Source organism: Balaenoptera physalus (assembly GCF_965194825.1).
Source record: "Balaenoptera physalus genome assembly, chromosome: 13".
NCBI lineage: Eukaryota > Metazoa > Chordata > Mammalia > Artiodactyla > Balaenopteridae > Balaenoptera > Balaenoptera physalus.
Window position 1 is genome coordinate 108138048 of NC_138892.1, and position 15586 is coordinate 108153633.

Below are 15586 nucleotides of genomic sequence, written 5' to 3' on the forward strand. Positions count from 1 at the left end.
TAGATCTTAAAAGTTCTCACTGCAAGAAAAAATGTTTAACTATGTGAGGTGATGGCTGTTAACTAGACCTACTGGCGATTGATCTGCAATGTGTACAAACATCAAGCCGTGATGTGGGCAGCCGGGAGCCAGAGGTCTGCGTGCGGGAGGCGGTCGGGGCAGAGGGAGCTGGGCTCTAAAGGGGCAGGAAGGGGAAGAAGGGGGCACAGGGACGCGCCGCCGCCCTCCTCCTGAGCTGCCTGCACCGCAGGGCCTGCGTGGGGCTGGACCAGCCAGGGGCCCTGGAGCCTGCAGGGCTGAGGCCAGGGCTCCGAGGGGACTCCTATGGTCGCTGCTGCTTCGATGGGCACCTGTTCCCTCAAGCCAAGGAGGTGAGGCCTCCGACTTCCCCAAGACAAACCCCTTCGGGATGGGGGCTCTGGGTGGCAGCAAGGCTCACACCCCACCTCCCACAGCACCCCCGTCCCAGCCTTCTCTCGGGGTCAGGGTTCCACGGCCGCAGACGCCACTTCTTCCCTCCTGGCGCCCAGCTGACTCCTGATTTGTGGGGTCAGGCCTTCCTCCATCCCAGCCACCCCAGACCGTCACCATAGGATGCAGACTGACAGCCAGTTCGCGAGGGCTGACATCTCACATCCCGAGGGCCGTGGGTCCCAGGTGTGCAGCAGGAATCGGGCCGCGGGGCCACGGGCCCTCCCCGCTCTAGACCAAGAGCCAGACCAGCAGAGGCCGGGAGAGCTCTTTCCAGCACCCAGGCCCCTCCAAGCTCCTCCTCTGTGCGCCCCGCCTGCCCCACGGAACCCAGTGGGTCGAGGTGCGTTCGGCGGGGTCAGTCTGGGAGGCCAGGGAGGCCCAGTAACTTGCTTGGAGGCCGGGGGAGGTTGGCTTACGTGTAGGGGCCACCCCAGCCCTGGAGAAAGGTCTGGCCCTGGGCGGGGTGGACCAGCTCCCAACCTTCAAGGCGCTTTCCCACCAAGACAGAGCCGAGGCTCTGGACCTCGAAGGACAGGCAGAGAGGTGAGTACCACCCGGGTCCCCAGTCCCCGCGCCCTCCGCCCCTGGGAGGCCCCCTCCCTGCCCCCGCACGCTCCGTCCCGCTGCTCTCTCCGCGTGAGGCAGACGCGGGTGCGGGCCGAGGCGCCTCCCCGGCTCGCACTGCCCTGGACACGCTGCGGGCGGCGGAAGTGGGTTGTTGAGTGACGTAGTGACCGGAAACCCCGAGAGGTGTGAGACCCTCAGCCAGCAGGCGCAGTGTGTGTGCACGTGTGCACCCCGGGCACTCTCTCCACGTCTGTACTGGAATCAGGGGCCTTCTCAGGCCCACAGCAGCCGGGACTCCACTACCCCGCTCAAGTCCCAGCTGCAAGGCCACCTCAGGGAGGGGACACGGGCGTGGGGCTGCCACAAAACGCTCCCTGCCAAGCCTGGCAGCCCCAGCCCCTGGGCACCGCACTGGAGGTCTCTGTGCGGGGCGCTGGCCCACCCGAGGACGCTTCTTCCCTCCCCGCCGAGCCGCACTCGGGGGAGTCTTCCGGGCAATACGACAGCCCGCTCTGTCCTTCCCATTTCTCACTCCGGTTCCTAAGACGGGACCGTGGGGGTCAGGGTTCAGGAGGGATTTCAGAGCCACGGACACGGGTTCTTGGACGGCATGGTGGCAGCTGCAGGGCAGCCTTCCCTCGGTTGTCTGCCTGAAGCCACCATCACCTCCTACCACGTGGGTGCCTGTGAACCACAGCCAAACCCTGCCTGTCTCCGTCTCTGATCAAGGGGCCCCTCTGTGGAACAAAAGGGGGTCAGCACAGGTGGCACCAGCCCCACTCCCCCCACCAGGCACAGTCCCTGACCCAGACTTCCTTTGAGGAATCGAGGGCCACGCTGCGTCTGTTTTTCTACCCGATGCGCACGTGGTGCCAGAGGCTCTGGGAATCAGCTGGCCCGGCACTGACCCCGCCCGCTGCCGCCCCAGAGGGAAGCCCTGTGCCTTTGGGATTAGCTCCACAGTGACAGAGGCCAGCCACATGCCCCGCGGCCAGCGCACGAGGAGGGCATCCGGGCCGCAACATCAGGGCTCCCAAGACCCTGTGCTCTGAATGTACCTGGGGAGGTGGATACATCTCATCGACTTAGGCCTGCAGGCTGCAGAGCCCACAGCACCGGGCTGCCAGGGCCTCGGGGGTCACCCTGACGAGGAGACCACTTCACAGAACGCGTGTCTCTCCGGGAGGGTCCTGGCGCTGCTTTGGAGGGCGGCCCCGTACACCCTGGGCGCTCCACACACTTTCTCAAGGGGTGTCAGCAGGTGGCCAAACCAGGACAACATGGACAAAAATAAAGTCCGCTGAGAAAGCACAAAGGTTGTGTTCTTCAAACCCATACACACGGACAGGTGCCGCCACGTGTGGACACCAACCCACCGAAGAGCGTGCCCTGGCTCGTGCCAAGAATACACTCTGTACCTGTTTTAAAAACTTTTATTGCGCATAAAATGGCCCATTCCCCTTTGTAGATCAGTTGTTACCACCTTTAAAACTGTTTTCTTTAAACTCTCCCCACTTTCTGCCCCACTGAAAAAATTCTGCTCTTTGAAAAGATAGAGGATAGTCTATCACTGCTGGTCAGAGCAGCTGGGGGACAGCTCCCGGGGCAAAGGCCAGAAGACGCCATCTGAGCAGGACTGGACCCCCAGGTGGAGCCGCTGGTGACCTCAGACTGAGGCGAGGTGCACTGCCGCCCTGCCTCTGCTGGAGCTGAACCCGGTTGTCCCTGCATGGGCCTCGGGCTTGGGCTTGCTCACGCCGTGGCATTTCAGAGACAGAGAGAGATTTCCTGCTGCCCTGCCTTCACGGGGACTTGACAGGAGCTGAGTGCATTTCCAGAGCTGGGAAACACTGCATGCAGCCGTCAGCAGGGCACTACAACAACCTGCAAACTAGTGGTTATAAAACGGGAGCTTTCAGAAAAAGTGCTCTACTAGAATCTGAAGTCGTAGCCCTGCGGGAGGGAGTGGGGGAGCATTTCCGAGCTTCTCTGCAGCCTCCAGGCCGTCCTCGCTCCTGCAGGCACAGTGTGCTTCCGCAGGGACGGGTGTCGTGTCCCTCCTGGCCACTCTGTAAACTTGTCCTCGTCCTGGGTGGGCAGAAGCTCGAGGGACGGGCCTGGCAGTTGCAGTGCACTGGGGCGGTGGGTGGGAAGGGTATGGGAAGGGTAGGCAAAGGCCACACAGGCAATGAATCCTGTCCCAAGCCCAATTTTATTGGAAGGCTGGGATTTAAGGATGGGATCTAGAACACCCTCCGCTCCCCCTTTTAAGAAAGGAGAATAGAAATGGAGGCTCTACCTCATCAAGCAAGAGGTGAAGGTCAGAGCCATGAGGGCTGGAGCAGTGCGTGCCCTGGATTCCAGGGGGGCAGACGGCAGCTTTGGGACAGATTGAAGAAGAAGACAGTTCTTTGCTCCTTTGCAGTGAGAATGACTCTGTTCAAGTTGAGGCACGATGTGGTTCCCCAAGGACATCCCAAGGTCGGCGTGGACGCCCCTTGTCCTGCCGAGGCCTCTCCTCCCTGCACGCGGTCCCGCTCCACCAGGAGTCGGCTGGAGGGCCTCGGGACTGGCCTGGCGCTGCCCTCGCTCCTCTGTGTACGAGCACGGCCCCTGCAGAGTCTAACAGTGGCTCTGCAGGCTGGACACTGCTGGCCTCTGGCTGAGCCACGGCACCAGCTGGCTCCATGGTGCTTCCCGTCCAGTGCCTCCCCACGAAGAGGCGCTGGGCTGGAGCTGGGCCGGAGCGCGTGTGTGTGTGTGACCCCAACTGGAGTCCCCCAGTGTGCATCACTGCAGCTGCAGCTGGCTGGGTCTGGGCCTCGCTGCGCAGGGTCCCACACGCTGGTGCAGCCGGCCTAAAACTTCCTTTAATAAACATGCTGTGGGAGGTGAGACCTCGGCACCAAAACGGAGGAAAAATGGGTTCTGCAGAGCCAGGATTCCAACAGGGAGGCCAAGAGGCATCTGTGCCTCACGGCGTGGCCTCCAGCAGCTCAAACGCATCCTTGACAAGCGAGCGGTGTAGACACGGACGCCCGGGGCCGGGCACAGGAGGACGGGCGCTGCACGCCGGGGCCCACACGGGGGTCTTGCTGACCTGAGGGCTCAGGTCAGCCCCACGACGAAAGAGTAACGAACTGAGTGACAGCGCGGTCAGCTGGGACCCACCTCCACACCCCTACCCAGGTGCCAGGCAATCAGTATCCTGGTAAAGACATAAAAGTGAAGTTGCTTCTTTTCAAGTATTAAAAAAATAAGTTAATTGACAAAGAGGGTGCGAAGCGGCCATGTCTCCCAGGCTGTCAGCTTCGCTCGGGGCAAACACAGGAACGAGGCGAGGACAAGGCCAGCCTGTGGCGGGGCCGGAAGAGGGTCTCCGCCCGACCCTGAAGTCAGTATCTTCCAGTGTCGTGAATTAAAAGCAAATGCAGCAGCCTCAGACCTCAGGCCACAGCCAGGAGAGGCCTGGAGTGTGACACTGGGCCCGCGGGGTGGGCCTCCTCAGCCCTGGGCCTGGGGGTCGCGGGGGGAGCCGTGTCCCTCCTACCAGGCGTCCCCCCCAGGACCCACGTTCCTCCGTCTCCGAAGCAGGAGGACAGGGAGGCCTCTTGGAGGAGGCTGAGCTACTGGACCACCATCTTCACCTGGGGCTCCCACAGCTCGGCGCTTGACTGCTTCTCAGAGCCCCGAGGAGGTCTGAGTGCAAACTCCCAGGAGGCGCCAGGCCCGCTCAGACCTCGGATCTGGGTGGTCTGGGAGAAGCCAGCCCGGTCAGACGGATGCACAGACCAGCCAGGGCCGGGGCGGCACTCAGGACCAGTTCAGGCTGAAGCCCTTGGACAGCATGGCGGCCTCCAGGTCCTTGTCCTCCTCCTTCTCCCGGAGCCGCTGCTCCTCCAGCAGGGCCACCAGGGCGTCTCTCTGCTCCACCACCTCCAGCATCTCATTCAGGATCCTCTTCTCCTCCGACAGCTCCTCCTCCGTCTTCAGGTGATCTGGGCAGAACCAAACACGTGAGTCCGCAGGGCCAGAGGCAGCGGCCCACACCTGCCTCCCCACCCCTCCTACCTTCCATGGCCATCCGCTCACGGAGCTCCTGCTGCAGCCGGCTCTGCCGGTCCTCCAGCTCCAGCTCCCGGGCGCTGGGGTTTCCGGGGATTTGGGGGGAAAACAAGCAAGTGACTGGTGGGGGGGTGGCACAGTTCCGCGCCCCTAAACTGGGAGGGGGCTGCGCTCCTGCCGTGACGGGCCCTGAGCCCACGTCCCACCTCAGCTCCCCGAGACCCGAGGCCACTCACAAGATCATCAGCTCCGACTCATAGCGCACCATGGCGTTCTTCTCCTGCACCAGCTTGAACCACTCCTGCATCAGCTTGGGGTCGTCCTTCTTGCCCATGCCTGCCGAGAGAGGGCGTGTCGGGCAGGCAGTGCCGCTGTCCCCAGCCCAGACTTGGCAACGGGGCAAATGTGCAGAGAGCCCAGCAGGGCGCTGCCTGATGCTCCCAGGCCAGGCCCAGTTTGCCTTCGGCCACGAGGACGCCCCACCCCCAAGGGTCCCCAGCCTGCGCCTTCCTCTGTCCCTCCGGCCGGCCTCACGCCCCAGCCGCTGGAGGCAGCTTGCCTGGACCTCTCCTGCTCGACCGCTTGCTTTCTCTTGGCATGTTTTCGGGGCTCTGCCCTCCTTTTTTCTCTTTTTCATTCATCTAGCATGTATTTGGTACTTGCTAGGTACTAGGTCTGCTTTGAGGCCAGTCTAATGAAGAGGCAAATGGAGATTAAAAGGGTACTCGGCCTTCCTTTCCGGGGACACTCACTACAGCACCTCCACAGGGTCACTGCCCCGAGGCCTCCTCGTTTCTGATATCCTGACCAGGGAGGTGCCTCTCTCAACTTGCGGCTCCTCAGCCTTCCTGACAGATGCTCCCGCGACCCCTGCATGGCAGACGCAGTACGTCCCTGGGAGGCGTGGGGACTCTCAGCAGGGCAGGGAGACCGCAGGCTCCCCGCTCTGATCCAAGCCCAGCGGCAGCTTCTGGGGCAGGTGCCACCCACACTCGGCTGCCTGCACCCTACTCAGCTGACACCCGTCTCCACCAGGAGCGGCCTGACCCCCTCGGGCTCAGCCGCAGCAGGGGGAAGGAAGACCTTTCCAAGGAGCCACACCCCACGGAGGGGACACAAGGAAGCCCACGGCCGTAGTGGGTCCTGTCCAGACGCAGAAGCCAGACTGCGGTGGCTCTTCGCTGTTTTCAGATTACAAGCCACTCGACAGTCTCAGGAAACTTGGGGACTCTCTTCCTGGAAAACTGCACGTGAACACATCCAATAACTCTGCCAAGGACTCCAGGTGTTCATGGGCCCCAGAAGTCCACCCACGGCTGGGCTAAGAGGCCGGGACGGGGAGGTCTCTCCAAGTGCCTCTACTTTATGGGTCACTGGTCAGAAGTCCTCTCCCAGTAAAACCAAGCCCAGGAACACACGGGGTGACTCTCCCTCAGGGACCCCGGCCTCCCACCGCACGCAAGGGCAGGGGCCGCGTCTGCACTGCGCTGTCCTGGGTCCTGGCCGCTGCGGAGTGCGTGCTGGGCGCCGGGGCCAGAGCACTCCCAACCGCCCGGCAGCCCCCATCCAGCTCCGCGCGTTCCTTCCTGAGCGGCTCTGCACAGGGCACCCGCGGGGCGTACAGGGAGTACGGGGCCCGGGGCAGGTAAGCTCTCTGGGCACCAGGATGCCTCCTGAAGCGCTCGAGCCAGCTCCGGAGGGACGGCCGAGGTGGACGCAGCTGGTGGTGGTCAGCGGTGAGCAAGCGCCGGGGAGAGCAGAGGAAGGTTAGCGGGTTAGCCGTGGTCACACTCCCTGGCCCCGCCCGCATGCCTTGTCAACGACAATCACCACCACAAGGGACTGCAAACCAGACAAACTTAAAACACACACACTCAGCAAGACACAGGGCAGAGAAGTTTGCTTTTAGTGGTTTGGAAAGAACTGGGGCATCTGTGTAGCACAGTCTTTGTAAGGACAGTATTCCTCGACTTCACCAGCACAAATCGCTGCCACATGGGGCAGGGCTCCTCACCCGCGTCCCGGTCCCTCTATCTGTGGGACTGGAGGCTGAAAGGCCCGACCACGAGTGGTGGCCTGGAACCGTGGATGCCTGCAGCCTGAGAGGCCCCCAGACCTGGACCTGCTCCCTGCCTGCACCCCGCCCCCCAGCCCCCCGAGACAGTCGAAGGGATACTGTACCTTGTAAGGGACTGCCACATACTCAGGGGGTTTGTAACAGGGCTACCAGGTATCAGAAGATGAACGAGAAAGAGCTGGGTTTCGGGTCCCTGTTTGACTAGTGTTGCTACGCCCCCCCGAGAGGCGGTGGGGAGAAGGTTGGGGTTTACTTTACCTTCCTGGACACAGCAAGGGCAGAAGGAGAGAGGTCTACGTCGTGGAGTCCCGCCACTGGGCTCAACTTCAAAAAGGGCCAAACAAGGAGGAGGAGGAGACGAGATGGACAGAGAGGAGGAGGAGGAGGAGTGCGGAAGTGGAGAGGGACAGGGAGAGGTGAAGTGAAAAACAAGCAGAGGACAAAAAGCAAAAAAAGTGAGAAAGGAACAACAGGAGGAAAAGAAAAAATACAAGAAATGGAAAAGCAGAAGCAAGGGAAACACGGTCTACAAATGAATTCAGTCCTTTATCCAGCACGGAAACTGAGCAGGAGCAGCCCCGGGCCTGGGGAGGGCGGGCTCCCTCCTCCTCTGGTCCTTGCTGGGAGGGCGGGAGAGCCGGGAATGACCATCTGGGGGCCTTTTGGGTTTGGGGATCCCTCCGTGAAAACATCCAAAGTGTCAGCAGGCCTGCCCGCTGCCGTGGAGCGGCCAGGCCCGAGTGAGAGTTCTCAGATGTCACCCTGTGGGTGAATCTAAGGGCTGGGGGCGCCTCTGGGCGCTGAACCCATAGAGGAGCTCCCCGCCACGGAGGCAGCGCCCGGTCTTTGATGGGCCTCCAGGGCCAACGCCTGTGACGCTCTGATTCTGAGCCAGGGCTCGTTGGCCCAGCGCGTCCCCACGGAGGCGGTCCCCACCGCCAGAATCTCTGTCCCCCCGTAGCCAGGCAGAGCTGATCGCCCCTCTTCCTCTGCCCCTTCCCTCTCCGTAGAGGGTCGACGCCACAGCTGGGGACGCTGTCACACTGCGGACTGCACGACAGGACACGCCAGAAACTCACAGAAACAAAGCTGGGAAGTCGTGCAGAGGACATCTCTAGACTCGGGGCCTGGGGCTCTCAGGAGGGGGGACCGTCAGCAAGGGACCATCACAGAACCACAGGGCACACGCAGGAACCACGGCCCCGCGTGGTAGGCAGGGCCTGGACCATTAGAAACAAGCCTGTTTCGGTGAACAAGGGCCAAGCAGCCACGTGTTGGTTGAGAGGCCCTTTACTTTGCAACGGGGTGAGTGCAAGTGCCACGTTTTCTCTTTCTTTTAAGCTCTTCTCTGTGTTCTCCACAGGGCTTTGTGCATGAATCTGATATTGGGTGAAAATTCACGACTAAGGCCAGAGGCTGTTTGTGTGTGGGTGTGCAGAGGCTGTGTGTGTGTGGGGGTGTGTGTGCAGAGGCTGTGTGTGTGTGTGTGTGGGGTGTGCAGAGGCTGTGTGTGTGTGATGGGTGTGCAGAGGCTGTGTGTGTGTGAGGTGTGCAGAAGTTGTGTGTATGGGGTGTGCAGAGGCTGTGGGTGTGGTGGGTGTGCAGAAGTGTGTATGGGGTGTGCAGAGGCTATGGGTGTGGTGGGTGTGCAGAAGTGTGTATGGGGTGTGCAGAGGCTGTGGGTGTGGTGGGTGTGCAGAAGTTGTGTGTGTGGTAGGTGTGCAGAGGCTGTGTGTGGGGGTGTGTGTGCAGAGGCTTGTGTGTGTGTGGTAGGTGTGCAGAGGCTGTGTGTGTGTGGTGGGTGTGCAGAGGCTGTGTGTGTGTGGTGGGTGTGCAGAGGCTGTGGGTGTGGGGGGTGTGCAGAAGTGTGTGTGGTGGGTGTGCAGAGGCTGTGTGTGTGTGGTAGGTGTGCAGAGGCTGTGTGTGTGTGGGGTGTGCAGAGGCTGTGTGTGTGTGGTGGGTGTGCAGAGGCTGTGTGTGTGGGGGGTGTGCAGAGGCTGTGTGTGTGTGGGGTGTGCAGAAGTGTGTGTGTGGGGTGTGCAGAGGCTGTGTGTGTGGAGTGTGCAGAGGCTGTGTGTGTGTATGGGGGGTGTGCAGAGGCTGTGGGTATGGTGGGTGTGCAGAAGTTGTGTGTGTGGTGGGTGTGCAGAGGCTGTGTGTGTGGTGGGTGTGCAGAGGCTGTGGGTGTGGTGGGTGTGCAGAAGTTGTGTGTGTGGTGGGTGTGCAGAGGCTGTGTGTGTGGGGGGTGTGCAGAGGCTGTGTGGGTGTGGTGGGTGTGCAGAGGCTGTGTGTGTGTGGTGGGTGTGCAGAGGCTGTGTGTGTGTGGTGGGTGTGCAGAAGTTGTGTGTGTGATGGGTGTGCAGAGGCTGTGTGTGTGGGGTGTGCAGAAGTGGGTGTGGTGGGTGTGCAGAGGCTGTGTGTGTGTGGTGGGTGTGCAGAAGTTGTGTGTGTGATGGGTGTGCAGAGGCTGTGTGTGGGGGGGTGTGCAGAAGTGGGTGTGGTGGGTGTGCAGAGGCTGTGTGTGTGTGGTGGGTGTGCAGAAGTTGTGTGTGTGATGGGTGTGCAGAGGCTGTGTGTGTGGGGTGTGCAGAAGTTGTGTGTGTGTGGGGTGTGCAGAGGCTGTGTGTGTGGGGGTGGTGTGCAGAGGCTGTGTGTGTGTGTGGGGTGTGCAGAGGCTGTGGGTGTGGTGGGTGTGCAGAAGTTGTGTGTGTGGTAGGTGTGCAGAGGCTGTGTGTGTGTGGTGGGTGTGCAGAGGCTGTGTGTGTGTGGTAGGTGTGCAGAGGCTGTGTGTGTGGTGGGTGTGCAGAGGCTGTGTGTGTGTGGGGTGTGCAGAGGCTGTGTGTGTGTGGGGTGTGCAGAAGTGTGTGTGTGGGGTGTGCAGAGGCTGTGTGTGTGGGGTGTGCAGAGGCTGTGTGTGTATGGGGGTGGCAGAGGCTGTGGGTATGGTGGGTGTGCAGAAGTGTGTGTGGTGGGTGTGCAGAGGCTGTGTGTGTGGTGGGTGTGCAGAGGCTGTGGGTGTGGTGGGTGTGCAGAAGTTGTGTGTGTGGTGGGTGTGCAGAGGCTGTGTGTGTGTGGTAGGTGTGCAGAGGCTGTGTGTGTGGGGGGTGTGCAGAGGCTGTGTGGGTGTGGTGGGTGTGCAGAGGCTGTGTGTGTGTGGTGGGTGTGCAGAGGCTGTGTGTGTGTGGGGTGTGCAGAGGCTGTGTGTGTGGGGGGTGTGCAGAAGTTGTGGGTGTGGTGGGTGTGCAGAGGCTGTGTGTGTGTGGTGGGTGTGCAGAAGTTGTGTGTGTGATGGGTGTGCAGAGGCTGTGTGTGTGTGTGGTGTGCAGAAGTTGTGTGTGTGGGGGGTGTGCAGAGGCTGTGTGTGTGTGTGGGGTGTGCAGAGGCTATGTGTGTGTGTGGGGTGTGCAGAGGCTGTGTGTGTGTGGGGTGTGCAGAAGTTGTGGGTGTGGTGGGTGTGCAGAGGCTGTGTGTGTGGGGGGGTGTGCAGAGGCTGTGGGTGTGGTGGGTGTGCAGAAGTTGTGTGTGTGGTAGGTGTGCAGAGGCTGTGTGTGTGTGTGTGTGTGGGTGGTACGTGTGCAGTGATCACGTCCAGAGTTCCGAGTGGCGTGACCAGGTGGTCACTGGGGCAGGCGCGAGCCTCCTTTCTTACAAACACCCCCAACTTATAACTCATCTACATGCAACCTTCTCTGTCTCAAGGCTGGTGCTCAGGACACCTGGATATGCCCACAAACTACAGGGTCCCCACCTCTGACGCTTCCTGGGACAGATGTTAAATGCAAACAGGCTGTGGGTGAAAGTGGAACAGCATCCCTGCTTGTTAGCAAGGGATAGGGACATGACACACAGCCACACGCATCCGAAACAAGGAAGCACGTGCCGGCAGCACAGGTAAGAATGTGCTTCCCCTTCTGGACATCACAAAACGCAGCATTCAGCCCCTTTTATGTAGACCACGTCCTCAGACGCCCTTCCAGCACAGAATACGGCACGAGATCACAGAACAGGACCCAGGACAGAAATTAGGAAAGCGCACCCTCGTGGCAACAGGCAGAGCAGACGTGAAACGGCCAGAGGCCATGAAAGGCGGGCTGTGACTCTCTTCCTTAGCCTTCCTGCGTGCTCTGACAGTTCCATAATGTATACTTTATAATCAGAAAAAACACCCAGTAAATACTGTTTTAAAAAGAAGAAACTGAAGGGAAAAACCAGCCAAACAAGGGGAGTTCCACCCCAGACCTGAACCTGAAACGAGCATGCAAGGGAGACACAGAGGCGCTGGTTTGGAGCTAGCCTCTTGCCTCCTTTGGAGACATGAGAGACACAGATTGGGTTCACCAGCGGTAAGGGCAGAGAGGTCGTCACACTCGTGGCAAACAGAAGTCGTCGACATTAGTTTCTGTGTAACATCGGGGAGATGGGTTCCTGTCCGTGTGCGTCACTCACTCTGACCCCAGCTGCCACCCAGAGCACCCAGAGCCCGCGTGCCAGGTGCGGCCTCGCAGGGCGGCCGTCAGCACCCACCCTCCCCAACTTCGGGTCAGGCGACATGTGTCACTGAATTTGAAAAGCTGCAGATTATCATCGTGCAGCCAGGCACATCTCACGGATTCCAGGGGGACGTGTGACGTGAGCGTGGCAGTGCGTCAGAATTCAAGCCACGGGCACCTGTGTGGCCTCCTCTGGCCCCGGCACTGGCCCCGGGGGCTGCCCAGCCAGACAGGCATCGGCAGCTCTGCCGTCAAAAGAGGGACCGGAGGCTCAGAGGGTCTGACGTGCGCAGCCCGACTAGGACCCGCCCTCGCTCTCCGTTCCCAGCACAGAGGGCCCTTCCTAGAGGACCGACAGAGGCTCCAGGCAAAAGCAACAAAAGGACGCAGCTTGGAGGACAGGGGTCACACACAGAGCCCACTCGGGCGCCAGACCTGGAAGGGCCACCAAGCCGCCTCCGCCCCGCCTAACGGAGAGGCCCAGAGAAGGCGAGTGGCCGGGCTGGGGACACGGTGAAGCGGGCCTGAAGCCAGGTTTCGTCCCCTAAGTCGGGCGCTCTCCAGCGACTGCCTTGCCCCTCTGGTGGCCCGGGGCCGGTCCAGGACCCTGCAGGCTGTGGAACAGTGGGCAGCCACGACCAGTCCTGCGGCAACCCCCTCCACTTGTTCTTTCTATATGTCCATCTCCCCTGCTTCCTCATAAAGGCTTTGCCTGAAGCACTGCATCCTCCCTCCCACCCAGTCACCCCACTACAGGGAACGTCAGGGTAGCTGGAGACAGAGTGGCTGGTCTGCAAGCCGTAGGGCGGCCTGCAGCATCCGACAGGGTGGAGGGCTCTGCCCGGCAGGCCCGGCCAACAGACAGCTGGGGAGATACCTTGTTAGGAAAACTCAGTATGGAACAAACCTCTAGACTGGGGGGAAAACGAACGGAAAAAAAAAAGCATGTGAAAATTGAGATCCAACACACACACACACACACACACACACACACACGTGTGTACACACACAGGCTGGGACACCCACACACACAGGAATGCTGGGGAATCTCAAGGATTTAAAGTTCCTAAAGCAAAACCAGAGCCAGGCTAATGCTCAAACCGAACAGACCAGCCAAAAATCTGCCAGCATCAACTAAGGGGGGCGAACAGCACAGGGAGGCTTGGAAGGGGGAGTGGGCGGGCGGGACGTGCTTCCCTGCCTTCCCTGCCTTCCCACCACAACTCACAGCAACAATGAAAGCCCCTCCCCAGTCCTTTACACTACGTTTCTAAACCACTCATGTTCTTTCAATTTCCCCTTGAGACATACAAATCAAGAGGTGAGGTCTTTGAAAACTAGAAATCAGGTGTATGTATTTCAATTAATTTTTTTTTTGGTCACACCATGCCGCATGTGGGATCTTAGCTCCCTGACCGGGGATCAAACCCACGCCCCCTGCATTGGAAGCACAGAGTCTTCTTAACCAATGGACCGCCAGGGAAGTCCCCAGGTGTATATAGTTCTAAGTTAAAGTTCTCCAGAAGAGATGTTTTTATCTGAAGGTGTCCAGTCACCTACTTGGTCTAGTGCAACAAGATGGGTGGCTGGGCAGGCGGGACGCTGCCTCTGTCCTTTAATGGGTCCTTTGAAATCACAAGATTCAGCTTTGTGGAAAGGGGATCTTTATACTCTGTGGCTCAGAAAAAGACTTTTAACAGATTTGGTGCCTTTAAAAGTTAGCTGAGAGCCACTGTAAGACCCCACGGAAGCAAGTCTGTGTGGCGGGCAGAGGTCGGGTAGGGATTTGGAGGCTGGTCTCCTCTGGCAGGGTGCCTGAGCCTCCTCTTACCCACGCAGGAAGTAAGATTGGTGCTGGGTTTCCCTGTGGCTCTTTGGGGATGCAACAGTAGAGAAGCAATCAGATTCTACACTTCAGGCTCCAAATTTCAAAAGGGTAAAATTTCCCCAAATAATGAGATTACCAAGCGCTCCAAGAAGGAAACATCAGCAGGAACTGAAAAGGGGGCTGATTCTGGCATCTCTTCTCCTCCCGGAGTCTGTGGGAGGGCAGCAGCCTCTGCGTGCTGAGCAGAGCCCACCGAGGTTAGACTTTACACAGAAATCACAGAGAACTGACAGAGCAGGAAGTGAATCGGGCAGCGGGGGTCATAAGGTGTTTAATGTGGGCGTTCATAATTCAGAGATACACTGAGTTCCTTTTTCTATTTATTTCGTTTTCCCCTGGAATTTGTGGGAATTCTAAACCCAGAAGGCTAGAAGCTGAAGTCCAGGGACATAGAAATGGAAACAGTCAACATCTTATCACTCAAGCCAACAGGAGCAAAGAAAGCAAAACTAGCCACATGAGGTAACCAATGTGGCAACAGTATTCGAGCTAGGAGGGAAGGGCGAACGTAATTTTAAAGAAATGGGTTTGATAGTTCTTCCCAGTAGATTCTGAATTAAACAAAAAAATACTTTTCACATTCGTTTGGAATCGACATAAACGTTCCCCAGGGGTGTCGGGAAGCGGCGGGAAGGGAGCCCAGGACGTTAGTCAGGGGTGGGGTCTGTTAGTCGGGGTGTAAGCATCAGCCCTTTTACAGCAGCAATGGCCACGAGGTGGCAGCACCTGGACACCAGAAGCTCAGGGCCCTGGAAGGCAGTGCAGAGGGGCGAACCCGTGGACATGGGGTGAGAGAGCAGAGCAGAGGCCAGCGACAGTTCACCCCCAAGGAGGCCGGGAGGCTGGGAGCCTCCTTACTGGTGGAGCCTCTCTAAGACCAGGGCTCTGTCTTGAGTCGCCATCAGAATCATGCTTTGGTTTTTAAATGAATGGGCCAAGAAGTGACTCTCTTAAAAGGATGGGATTACGGTAAAATATGAGAGAGTTATCTTTGTTCCCTCGTCTGTTTTAAGACCACTTTCAGGCACGGAGCCTGCATGGGGAGATGAAGAGGTCAGACCGCCTGACCCAGGAGGCAGGACCCCAAGAAGGCGCCGGGCCCTGAGCAGCCACCTGGCTTGGCTCCTGATACGAGGGCAGCCTTCCAGGAGAAAAGGTGCCCGAGGTCTAGAGGTGAGACTCAGGCCTTGGCTGTTTCTCTGATCCGACACAAATGGTGAGCTTTGTATGCAAGAAAACAAACATACTGAGTTCCTTTGAGAGGGCGGTTCCACTTTAGAAGGCATGAGCGTGGCCTGGAAGGTTTGTTAAAGCAGGTAACCAGGCCTCACCTCCAGGGCTCCTGACTCAGAAGGTCTGGGGCAGGGCCTGAGAACCTGCACTTCTAACAGGCCCCCAAGGGGTGCTGCCAAGGCTGGCACTCCAGGGACCATACACGGAGGACCACTGCCTGGGACTTTTCCTGTCTTTGTTGAAAAGAGCTGCAAAGTAGGTCCCTGGACAGAGCAAGGAGGGAGGAACATTCTCAGAGGCATCCGTCAACACAGCCTCAAGTCTGGTGATCCGGGCAGAAATCACCATGACACCACTCCCAGGCACCTGGACCTCTCAGCGGGGGCCCGAGCACGCCCTGATGGAGACAGTGGAGGCCGAGCTCTCTGTGTGTTTGGTTCCCAAGTGTGGTTGGCAGTGAGCTTCCTGGGGGGAGTGGGAGGGATGTGATTCGAGGGGAGGTCATGGTAGAGTGTGTGTGTATGCATGCGTGTTGAGTGTGTCCGTGTGTGTTCCTACCGTCAAACAACCAAACGATATTAGTGGGACCAGAGTGAAGATCTGAGGTTGACAGGCTTGGGTAGGTGAACTTTTATTTATAAAACATTAAAATAACCCCAGGCAGCAAAAGCTATCTCAGGTCTCCCCCTGGAGCACGTACGGGCAGGGCGAGGGTCGGGCATTGCTCCCTTTGAGCTGGAAAAGGGCCTGTGCTTTTGCCATCTGCTGGTTATCGGGATGACTTCTTGCTGT

The 15586-nt window shown here is 59.3% G+C and overlaps 1 protein-coding gene across 27 annotated transcripts in view; it reads right to left on the reverse strand.

Moving 5' to 3' along the window:
* Positions 1 to 2458: 2458 nt before the first annotated feature.
* Positions 2459 to 15586, reverse strand: part of MICAL3 (microtubule associated monooxygenase, calponin and LIM domain containing 3) — a 175915-nt gene continuing 162787 nt past the window's right edge. For 21 of the 27 annotated variants that reach the window (XM_082420527.1, XM_082420526.1, XM_082420528.1 and 18 more), the window contains 4 exons: positions 7442 to 7507; positions 5343 to 5442; positions 5113 to 5186; positions 2459 to 5039 (listed from right to left, as the gene is read on the reverse strand). In XM_082420527.1, coding sequence (XP_082276653.1) covers positions 4855 to 5039; positions 5113 to 5186; positions 5343 to 5442; positions 7442 to 7507 — 425 coding nt within the window. In that variant the 3' untranslated portion in view covers positions 2459 to 4854. The remainder of the gene's footprint in view (positions 5040 to 5112; positions 5187 to 5342; positions 5443 to 7441; positions 7508 to 15586) is intronic. The other 6 variants (XM_082420522.1, XM_082420521.1, XM_082420508.1 and 3 more) reach the window with 1 other exon arrangement.